At 37.7% G+C, this 12,222-nt stretch overlaps 1 protein-coding gene across 1 annotated transcript in view; it reads right to left on the bottom strand.

Annotated features, from left to right (window-relative positions):
* Positions 1-12,222, bottom strand: part of parvaa (parvin, alpha a) — a 59,092-nt gene that overhangs the window by 20,178 nt on the left and 26,692 nt on the right. The window contains exons 8-11 of the mRNA XM_030135925.1: positions 4,171-4,190; positions 2,401-2,462; positions 2,244-2,312; positions 246-347 (exon numbers count right to left, since the gene is read on the bottom strand). Of these exons, the coding sequence (XP_029991785.1) occupies positions 246-347; positions 2,244-2,312; positions 2,401-2,462; positions 4,171-4,190 (253 nt within the window). The remainder of the gene's footprint in view (positions 1-245; positions 348-2,243; positions 2,313-2,400; positions 2,463-4,170; positions 4,191-12,222) is intronic.

Here is a 12,222-nt window from a genome sequence, read left to right on the forward strand (position 1 = left end):
AAAAGTCAAAGACTAGATCTGTTCAGTTTTTCAGTTATGAAGCAGATACATACGCACACAAGCACACAGAGGTCACTTGGCTTTTATAATACAGATACTAAGATCACAGAAAAGTCTCCATTTATTTCAGATTACCAGATGTCCACAGGTAACTCGACCTGTACCGAGAATAATCCTCAGAACTCATGTAATAATCAGAACTCAAACCCTAACGTTTCAGTTTGTTGGTGAAGCTCCAGTCTTACCTTCTGGTCAAAGTTCTCTGGTGTGAGGAAAAAGTTGTAGAGAGGCACAAAGTATCCCTCCAACAGCCCCATCAGCAGCACCAGGTAAACACCATCTGCAAACTGACACAGAACTGACAGATTTAACACAAGGGACACGTCTAGTCAAGGGACTACGTTCAGACAGCAGGTCTTCATGCACAATTCGGATTGTTTGGGTAAAATCCGATTTTTTTGTGTGCTCGTTCATCTTACACATTGAATGCGACTTCTATCAGTTTTGAGTATGAACTGAATGCGACCCTGAAGTGACCCACATGCGCAAAAGAGGTCCTGATGCAATACGTGAAACACTGTGTTTACAGATGTAACTAGAGCCCAACCGATTGTAGCCGATATATTAACTTTTTTTGCTATGGGGAGATTCTGTCGCTCGCTGCTCCTGTGTGTGTGTGTGTGTGTGTGTGTGTGTGCTGGCCAGAGAATAAGAGGAACTTTAAAGCGAGTTAGTTTCACTTTCACTCCTGCTTGGACAATGACACTATCACCCCCCCACACACAATCACATAATCACGGAGCTACCCCCCCACCCCCCCACCTTGCGCGCTCTCACAAGGATGGACTGCTTTTCCCTCCTCTGCTCTGACCCCCCACCCCGGCGAAAATCATGCCCCCCCCCGCGTCTTATGAAATCTTCACCCCCACACACACACCCATGTCCGTGCACTTCCTGTCTATACCTCACAGTTTCATTCTGCCAGCAGCCCTGGGTGTTAATAGTGTAGGGGAGACCGGGGACAGTTGGAACACGGGTCAGTTGTAATTCTTGCAATTGCTCCAATCTGGAACAACTTAGGACTCACCTAATTCACTCTGCACATGCTCAGTTTAGTCCTTAGTCCACATAAGAAGTTGTAGTGCCATGAGGCAGACACATCCAAATTTGTGAGGGAAAACAAAATTGTGTGGTAAATTATATTTTTTGCTCTAATTATTTTTGTGATTGCATAGTTTGTATTTGAAAGTTGTGTAAATTATATTTGTGAGATAAACAAAGATTTATGCAACTGTTTATCCACCTGTCCACAATTAACTAATATAAGATTATTATATCCTGTGTAGATCAGTGTTCTTATTTCATATATCAGACAATGTATCGGTTATTGGCCAATATCGTATATCAGCCGATATATTAGATATCGGCTTTTTTTAGCCCCCAATATCGGTATCGGCATCTGCCCCAAAAATCCCATATCGGTCGGGCTCTAGAACTAACACTCCTGGAACACAGAATGGTGACGTTTGTCGCATTGCAATGACGAAAAGGTCGGATAAATGTGACCTGGCCGTTCAGACTGAAGTTGCATTGCAAAATATCAGATACGTATTGGAATTAGGACCACATATGAAAGTGGCCTGGGTCGGATTTGAGCTGTTCAAACTGTCTTTAACAGATCGGATAAAGGTCAAATATGGGCCAAAAAAAAAAATTGGATTTGGGTCACATTTGCCTGCAGTCTGAACGTAGCCTTTGGTCATGTGATTCATATCTGACTGAAATGGAGTGTGTGGTCATGCTTTAGCTAGCCTGCCTTCACATACTATGGGAATTATGATAAATACTAGACATGAACTCGAAAATTGCACATGAACACCCCCTCATGTCATATTTTCCACTAGAAACTGGGAAAAACTTTTGATACACGAGCTGCCGCAATGAAAATAACTTCAACATGGTGGAGAGAAACAAAGGATTCATCGCGAATGATAATCAGTGCTTTTATTAACGTTCTGCTGCTGTTTGTTGATGAACTGATGCACATTTATAGCATAAACAATGTGCAAAAAAATGCTGTAATTGTCAGAATTTCACATTTTGACCAAAGACTGTATGTTGGAAACTACAGACAACCTGTATTTTTTCACTTAATTTTTCTTTATTAGTGGCTCAGACTTGGTAAAAATGCACTACTTTTATTCTAGAAGCATTTTACATGTAAATCAGTGTAAATCAAGTACCTGTGTGTCCAATTCAGACACCTCCAGGTTGAGCTTGTTCAGGTGTTTGTTGACAAATGTGATCAACGTCTGTGAAAACAGAGCAGAAAACACAGTATCTGTCACAGATATCCATCTGTAAAACCAGCTGTAATGTGACTCGATGGTTATTTAATACCTTTTTGACGACGTTCAGTTTGTCTGGAGCGTGGTCGAACAGGGTGTCGAAAGCATCGCGCTCTGCGGAGAATGAACTCGATAAATGATCCAGGAAAAGAAAACAAAAACAGGGTTCGTACGGATTTTTTAAGGTCAAATTCAAGCACTTTCTTTAAAAAAAAAAACAGAAGAGCAGCCAGTGTGCCAGGTGTGATACAAAAGTATAACATAAAGGGATGTGGCAGGATTTTTTGTTTGGATTTTGGTAAGGGGTCTAGTAAAAATCCACAGGGTTGGAGTTTTGTGGCTGGTTTCTGATGGGTAAGGTTTTACAGGGTTAATAGAATTACATTCATAAGGTGTGTACGCTACTTCTGCATTGTTGCTTGGACACGATGAATGAGGCCCAATCTCCAGATGTGTTTTTTTTTACTCTGCCTGCTATGTTTTATCTTTAAGTAAGAAAGTTTTATTTATAGAGCACTTTTCACAGACAGGCAGTCACAAAGTGCTTTACGGTGCAAGATACAATTAAAAATACAAATAAAATACAATTTTAAAATGCAATTAAAATACATTTAAAGTGCGATAAATACATTAAGTGCAGTCAGTTTGTAGCAGCCCTGAGTCAGTTAGATTTAAAATGCCTGCTTGAACAATAGTGTCTTAAGGTGCTCTTTATATATATACCTATATATTCTTATATAGGTGTTCTTAATCTTATATATATATATATATATATATATATATATATATATATATATATATATATATATATATATATATATATTTATTTATTTATTTATTTATTTATTTATTTATTTATTTATTTATTTTTTCTCTTTTTTATTAATGATGTTAATTGCCTGTTATGGAAAAAAATGACAATAAAGTAAAAATAAATAAATTAAATCACTTTTAAGGGTCATCTTTTTAATTTTTTCCAGTACAGCATGTTATCACTACAATACATATCTACAGGAATACATATACTTGTGATTATTTTTTTCACTTTTTATCACAATGATGTACATTATATTATTCTATAGATGTATATGTTTAAGTCCAGGCTGAAAACAGCTCTGTTCAACTGTGCATATAACAAGTGAAAGGGTTGTATCTGTACTCTTCTCTTTTCTGTTATTTTACTTGATTATTATTTATGTTTTATTGATTATGTTTTAATTGTAATTGTGTGTTTTTAACTTGTCTCTTTTCCATTTTTGTAAAGCACTGTGAATTGCTCTGTGTATGAATTGTGCTACACAAATAAATTTGCCTTGCCTATAAACATCTAAAATTATGTTTCATAACAGCAAAAAGTTTAGAAATTAAAGGAAAACACAAAGTTTGATCCCCCCCCCAAAAAAGAGAAGCCACTTGGTGTTCTTCAGACACACTCGCACCGAGACAAAGATTAAGATAAAAATGTACCTGGAGTCGACCTGAGAACACTTTCTTTGTTGACGTAAAGTTTTATTTTTCAAAATATATCACCTCTCTTAAAGTAGTTTTGGCTTGGCATCTAACCTGGCAGAGTAAATGTGAAAAATAAATAAACAAATCACATCACAGAATTAGAATTGCAAGCACTTTCAAGCACTTCAGCTAAAATTCAAGCACTTTCCAGACCTTGACAACACAACATCGAAACTCAAGCATTTTCAAGAATTTCAAGCACCCGTACGAACCCTGGAAAAACAAAGAAATGCGAAAAACATTCAGTTCAATAATTCCACTTCCACATATTAAAAAAAAAACAACAAAAAAAACCCAAACAAAATCATACCGTGTCTGCCAGAGAAAGCCCTGAGAGAGAGAAAGAGGGAGAGAGAGAAGACACACAACATGTCAGATGCACAAATCGGAGGCCATTGCTGCTTATTGACAATTTCACACTTGAATATTCACAGAGAATAAGAGATAATAAAAGGCGAGCGCTTCCAATTCAATCACAGAGGAATGTAGAGAATGGAGGATTATGTCACAGAAATGAGCGTTAACAATAGACGTAGAGAGGGTGTCATAATTAGATTAACAATAAACACAGGTACACGCAGGCTATTCAGATATAACCTGGGTATCATCACAGGGACCGCATACTACAACACAATGCAATAATATTCTCACCGGCACCACAGCACAATGAAGACGTGCCCGTGTTGCTTTTCTATGGGAATGGAGCTCCTCTCCGGCTGCTATTATTACAATGTTAGCACTTTGGAGGGTGTTGTTGTTGTTGGACGGGGTCAGGTGCTTTAGGAGGAGGAGGAGGATGGAGGAGGATGGATGGGGGGGGGGTTGCAGTGTGAGCGTCCCCCGAGGAGGAGATATCACAGCGGGCAGGCCAGCAAGAGATGGCAGGGACAAACACACAAGTAGAGGAGCGCTCACACACATGTTCATGGTGTAATCTGGGATGGCAACGGCAGGCAGGTCTGGGCAACGGTCCTGGTGGTGTGGTAATAACCGTATTTCCACTGTGACCGTGTGTGTGTGTGTGTGTGTGTGTGTGTGTGTGTGTGTGTGGGGGGTTATTAACAGTGTATCCATCTACCGTGACAAAACGTACGTGTGTGTGTGTGTTCTGGCCTGCTGTTATCTCCCTCGCCGCTGCTGTCAGGCTGTAAGACTGCCTCTCAGGAGGATGTGTGAGTGTGTGTGTGCGTCTGCATTTTAAACGCTCTAATTCTTCAGCTGAGGGTGCCATCACATCTCATGTTCAGATACAATGGGCGTCGGTGGATCATTGTAGAGGATTTGTTTCAAGAAGTGCGGGGGGGGAGGGGGGGTTGAAGCGAAGAAGAAGACAGTGGAGCGCTCGGCGGCACCGAGACAGGAAGTCTACTGACAGGTTCATGGTGTTGTTTGATCACAGTAGGTTTTTTTTTTTTTTTTTTGTATGAATTCAGTTTTGCCGACTCGACTGTAAACTTTAACCCATAAAGACCCAGTGCTACTTTTGTGGTGGTTCTGAAATGAATTCTTCTCTATATTTTAACTTTTCTTAAGTGATTTATCACCATTGACTGTAATAGTATCGTCCCCATTTTGCGTTTGTTCAGTGTAAATCAATTGTAATTCACTGATCATCAGTTGGGGAAGTTACCTTTAAAAAGTAACTTTTGCTTGTTACGTCTTTAAAAAGTAATCCATTACTTTACTTAGTGGCCCCCTATGGAAAGTAACTTTTTATGTTACTCATTACTTTTATGTGACTTTTATGTACAGGGTGGGGAAGCAACATTTACAATGACTATTTAGTTGTTTTTTCTCACCAGGCACTATGTCAATTGTTTTGAAACCAAACATATACTGATGTCATAATCATACCTAACACTATTATCCATACCTTTTCAGAAACTTTTGCCCATATGAGTAATCAGGAAAGCAAACGTCAAAGAATGTGTGATTTGCTGAATGCACTCGTCACACCAAAGGAGATTTCAAAAAGAGTTGGAGTGTCCATAAAGACTGTTTATAATGGAAAGAAGAGAATGACTATGAGCAAAACTATTACCAGAAAGTCTGGAAGATACTATTAAAGAAGAATGGGAGAAGTTGTCACCCGAATATTTGAGGAACACTTGCGCAAGTTTCAGGCAGCGTGTGAAGGCAGTTATTGAGAAAGAAGGAGGACACATAGAATAAAAACATTTTTTATTATGTCAATTTTCTTGTGGCAAATAAATTCTCATGACTTTCAATAAACTAATTGGTCATACACTGTCTTTTAATCCCTGCCTCAAAATATTGTAAATTTTGCTTCCCCACCCTGTAGCTCAACTTTGGGCAGAACCACATATTTGTTCTTAAATGTGTAGGGTTAGGACTTTACCCAAAAGGTCATAAATACAACAAAAGTGAACAACTATTAATAGATATGTGTCTTTTACATGCCAAAAGATCCATTGCAATGTTTTGGAAAAAGGCCAGCAGGCCGAGTATTACGTGCTGGGTGAAGCAAATGTTGACAACTTTTCCTTTGGAGAGACTGACGTACATATGAAAATGAAGGCAGGATATGTTTGAAATAATATGGGAACCTTTTAAGATGTTTGTTAAAAGCGTTGACTTAGCAAATGGCAATGAGGAGGAATAAATATTCAGTTGTGTAAACCTTACAACAGGGTTAATGAGTTCAAATATCCGAAATTGTAACAGGGCATTCAATTATGAACAAATGCTTTCGGCTGAGAAGTTTGTGATGTGTATGTGTATTGTTTATTTGAAGTTTCCTTAAAAATCTGAATAACATGAACAACTTGAATTGTCTTAAGAAAAACAAGTGCAATTTTAACAATATTATGCCTCGTTTTATCAGCTTATCATTTACACATGTGCATTACAATCGCACAAAACATTTAGTAACAGGCAGAATATTGGAAAAATTGCATTTACTTTTCTTAAGACATTTCCGTTTGTTCATATTTGTTCAGGTTATTCACATTTTTTGTAAACATACAGTTTGGTAATGTAAATATTTTCAGGTAATTTAACTTATTTCACACCAAAAAACAAAGAGAAAATTTGGGTTTGTCATTATTTACAGGTTTTGTTTTGTTTTTGCTTGTAACACTTGTAATGTTGCAGGTGCCTCTGTTAGCGAGGTCTACATGCTTACTACAACTGTGTGTATATTTACAAGTGTATGTGTGTATATCTAAAAAATGTGTCAATAAATATATTGTTAAAAAAAAATGTGTAGGGCTACATAAAGTCCTACTATGGAGGACACAACAGGTATTTGTTTTGTGCTCTTTGTTATAAAAAATGCCACAAACAGAGCACTAGACTACTATAGGCTGAAACACCACCACTAAGACCTAACAAACAATATGAAATACCATAGCCTCGATACATTTTATGGGCATATACAGGGTGGGGAAGCAAAACTTACAATATTTTGAGGCAGGGATAGAAAGACAGTGCATGACCAATTAGTTTATTTAAAGTCATGAGAATTTATTTGCCACAAGAAAATTGACATAATAGAAAATGTTTTTATTCTATGTGTCCTCCTTCTTTCTCAATAACTGCCTTCACACGCTTCCTGAAACTTGCGCAAGTGTTCCTCAAATATTCGGGTGACAACTTCTCCCATTCTTCTTTAATAGTATCTTCCAGACTTTCTGGTAATAGTTTTGCTCATAGTCATTCTCTTCTTTCCATTATAAACAGTCTTTATGGACACTCCAACTCTTTTTGAAATCTCCTTTGGTGTGACGAGTGCATTCAGCAAATCACACACTCTTTGACGTGTGCTTTCCTGATTACTCATATGGGCAAAAGTTTCTGAAAAGGTATGGATAATAGTGTTAGGTATGATTATGACATCAGTATATGTTTGGTTTCAAAACAATTGACGTAGTGCCTGCCGAGAAAAAACAACTAAATGTTCATTGTAAATTTTGCTTCCCCACCCTGTAGGTGAACATAAATTACATAAGGCTTATCATTTTTTTTTTTTTGTCCAACTCCTGTTTAGTTACCTGGTGAAACGGGGTGAAATGAAAGCCCGAGACTATTGCGCAGACACAGCTGTTTCACTACCGGATGTTTACATGGAAAAGAATGCCTTTGCACATGCCCAACGGTTTGGAGTATGCACATAATTCTTAGGGTGTAAAAAAACATTTGGGGGAAAAAAATTGTACATGACACTTGTGAAATCTGTCCCTAAGAAAAGTAACGTTGTACTGAATTGAAAAAGGAACGACGTTAAGTTACCAAACTTTCAGTTGTAACGCGTTACACTACTTTTTACCCAAAAAAAAGTAGTTACGTTACTGTAACGCATTACACACAACACTGCTGATCATGTAGATGTTCATTAAAGCTCAGATTAGCGTTGAGGGTTATTATATAAAAAACAAAGAAAACTCAAGAAAAAGTGACTTGTTCAGCAAAGATATCAATAACAGGTGTGTCCATCCACTACCATTAACTCCATGGGTTTTACTGGTGAATCAATGTTGTAGAAGTTTTCACTACGGAGCCTCTGAACAGCCAAATGGGTCATATCTGATGACCATGAAAAGATGACAAACTGCATTTTACACCAATTATTGACATGTATTGATAGGATTAGTGGATCAACAGGTATTAAACAGTTTATGTCAGTAGATGTTTTTGGTCACTGGTGGCTCTTTGGGTCTTCATGGGTGAAATAGGAAACAGTTGCAATGCAACAGTATGAAGCATAAACTCTACAGACACAGTAATAGAGTTACAGACCTAGAAGTGTTTTTTCCAAATGAATTAACCTTTCCTAAGTGATTTATCTCCATTAATTATAATAAAAAATCTGGCATTTTCCTGTAGTTTTCCTGTTTTCATGTAGATGTTGAAAAAACCTCAGGGTAAATCCCAAAGTTATTATATCAGAACAGAGAAAGCTGAAAAATAAGTGACTTTACAAGCAAAATACACTGTTAGCTTCAAAGCATAATTGCATAAGTCATATTTTTTCAGGTCATAGCCAATAATGAAAAATTCAGCAGCAGTGATAGGAGAGTAAAGTTATGCAGATATCACAATTTGGCCAAAAATATGATATATGGCTAAAAATATCATGAAGTGAAGGTAAAAATGAGCATTTACAACCACTGTCATTGATCAAACTCGATGGGTTTTACTGGTGAATTAATGTTTCAGAAGATGTTAACTACGGAGCCTCTGAGCATCCAAATGGGTCATATCTTAGGCTGCTGAAATATTAATTTATTTATTTGTTTATTTATTTAACCGAATACAGACCCACTGAGATCAAGATCTGATTTACAAAGCTGAGAACCTGGATTTTACCTGAATTATTTGCATGTATTGATAGGATTAGCGGATCAACAATTATTAAATATTTTAGATTGGTAGATGCTTGTGACTTCTTACAAAACAGTGTTGAGCTTAATGTGTTGAGAGCAAAGATGCACTAGAAAACTGCATCTAAAACCTGAGGGTCTTTTGAAAAACGTGACGGAGCAGTGACTGTTCACTGAAGCATTTATTTATCTTATATATTTACTTTTTTAACCTAAAAGAAGAATCACACAAACATTGTATGTGGTTTCAAGGGTTAAAAAAAGGAACATTTGCTCCTGGTCTTATAGGGAGGAAAGCATCGATCAGGGTGTTTGGTCTTTATTCAAATAAAAACTCCAGATTTTGCCAGACATTTCCAAAACTGCTGTTTGTTTCCCCAAGACCTTGGTCCAATCCCATTTCACCCCTTCCCCTAACTCCTCCCCCTCCATTTTGCATGTTCACGTGAAGGAGTAGGGGTGTTTCGATTCTGGGTGAGTTGGAGGGGAAGGGCTAAGAGGGAGGGCTGTTTGGATTTTTCAGGACCACATTACAAATGGAGGGGTATGAGAAATTTCCCATAATTCTGTTTGAATCATTGGCAAGATGGAGGTAAACACAGCAAAAAAGTGCAGCAGTGCGACGAAAGAAACACACAAATGTACGTGTTTTTCTTTGTAAATTGCTTAATCATTTACTTTAATCAATTACTTATTTTGCATTGTGGTGTGGTATGGTGGTCTTTCAATGACCGGCAAGAGGAAGCTAACTAGGCTGGTAAATGTAGCATCAAAGGTGGTTGGGATACAGCTAACCCAGCTGCAGGACATATATGATAAACGGGTCAGCGGTAAGGCCAAGCAAATTTTAAACTGCCCTGATCACCCATTTTTGGGGAGTTTAATTTGCTCCCCTCTGGTCCCCATTTTAGGCTTCCTCAAATGAGAACTGGACGGGCTAGGGACTCCTTTATTCCTGCGGCTATTAGGAATCTGAATTCACGTAGCTGATATCTACATTTTTTATTTTTTATTTATTTATTTTTTTTCTTCATATGTCAATTTTTAAAATCTTTTTATGTGATTATTTTTTAAGGCTCATGGCCATTATGGCAATTAACTTGTGTACTGCCCTATTGGACCTTTTTTTACTTGTGTTAGGAAGGGGAGTGGCTCCATTGTGTGTTGTCCTGTATTGTGTAATTTTATTGGGGTGGCATCTGGGGGTGCTGTTTCTGGTTATGTGTTTTTGCGTGTGTGCTTATGTGTTTATGACCCATGCTGCACACCGAATTTCCTTTCCTGAGGATAAATAAAGTTGAAAGTTGAAAGTTATGCCGTTTAATTATGATGTCATGACTCGCGTTAATACACACGCCACCTTTCTGCGGTTTGCGGTTGATAGCCGCAAAAAGATGCCCAAAGCTCATGCAACAGAGATGGTTACAGCTGCTGACTGCATGGTGGATTCTTTCGCAAAGTTGTCACATCTGTTTATAGTGGCATCGATGACTGCTGATGACGTAACAGGTCAAGAAGGGTTGTCCCATTTCATAGCAAAATGTTTCAACCCCTACCCTTTGCAACTCCGCTTCAAGTTTAAGGGCCGGGAAGTAGGGGTGAAAATGAGAATTGGGACTGGGCCCTTGACTTTATGTACTTTTATACTTGTGTTTCTACTTTTTTGGCTGAGATTGTGTCTGTTGTGTGTAGTAGAAATGTTAATTTTAATAAATGTATGAATGACTGCATAATTGGCAGTAAATTATGTTTTACTGACAGAAACATTTGAAAATCACAAAAGTGCACACAATATTATATCACATAATATAATAAACAAAGAAAATAAATAATAATATCGCACAAACAAGTTTCGCCAGTACCGACTGGTTAGTGAAATCATATTACCTTTTTTTAGGTGTTTCCTCATGTATTTCTTATTCTACACTGAACAAAAATATAAATGCACCACTTTTGTTTTTGCTCCCATTTTTCATGAGCTGAACTCAAAGATCTAAAACTTTTTCTGTGTACACACAAGGTTTATTTCTCTCAAATATTGTTCACAAATCTGTCTAAATTTGTGTTAGTGAACACTTCTCCTTTGCTGAGATAATCCATCCACCTCACAGGTGTGGCATATCAAGATGCTGATTAGACAGCATGATTTTTGCACAGGTGTGCCTTAGGCTGGCCACAATAAAAGGCCACTCCAAAATGTGCAGTTTTATCACACAGCACAATGCCACAGATGTCACAAGTTTTGAGGGAATATGCAATTGGCACGCTGACTTCAGGAATCTCCACCAGAGCTTTTGCCTGTGAATTGAATGTTCATTTCTCTACCATAAGCCATCTCCAAAGCTGTTTCAGAGAATTCACGAAGAAGACTGTGCGAGGAAAATGGTGGTCACACCAAATACTGACTGGTTTTCTGACCCCCCGGGACCAACCAATACAGTAAAACTGCACATTTTAGAGTGGCCTTTTATTGTGGCCAGCCTAAGTCACACCTGTGCAAAAATCCTGCTGTCTAATCAGCATCTTGATATGCCACACCTGTGAGGTGGATGGATTATCTCAGCAAAGGACAAAGGAGAAGTGCTCACTAACACAGATTTAGACAAATTTATGAACTATATTTGAGAGAAATAGGCCTTTTGTGTACATAGAAAAAGTTTTAGATCTTTGAATTCAGCTCATGAAAAATGGGAGCAAAAACAAAAGTGGTGCGTTTATATTTTTGTTCAGTGTAAATGATTATGTGCCTTTGAACATACTCTAAAATTCAACTGTGAGATAAACTTTTTTCTATACTTTATCAAGACTTTCACACAAAATTCCAGACTTTTCAAGGTCTGGAAAACAGTGTTTCAAAATTCCATACTTTTTAAGACTTTCAAGACCTGCCCAAACACCCTGATCAATGTCACATCTAGTAGAAACCGACAGGTGAAAACATGTAAATGTCCCAATTGTGTTATCCTGGAGCTGTGATAAACATTAGTAGTTGTGAAGAGTGTGATATTTGTCGTTATCCA

The sequence above is a fragment of the Sphaeramia orbicularis genome, chromosome 6 (assembly GCF_902148855.1).
Source record: "Sphaeramia orbicularis chromosome 6, fSphaOr1.1, whole genome shotgun sequence".
Lineage (NCBI taxonomy): Eukaryota > Metazoa > Chordata > Actinopteri > Kurtiformes > Apogonidae > Sphaeramia > Sphaeramia orbicularis.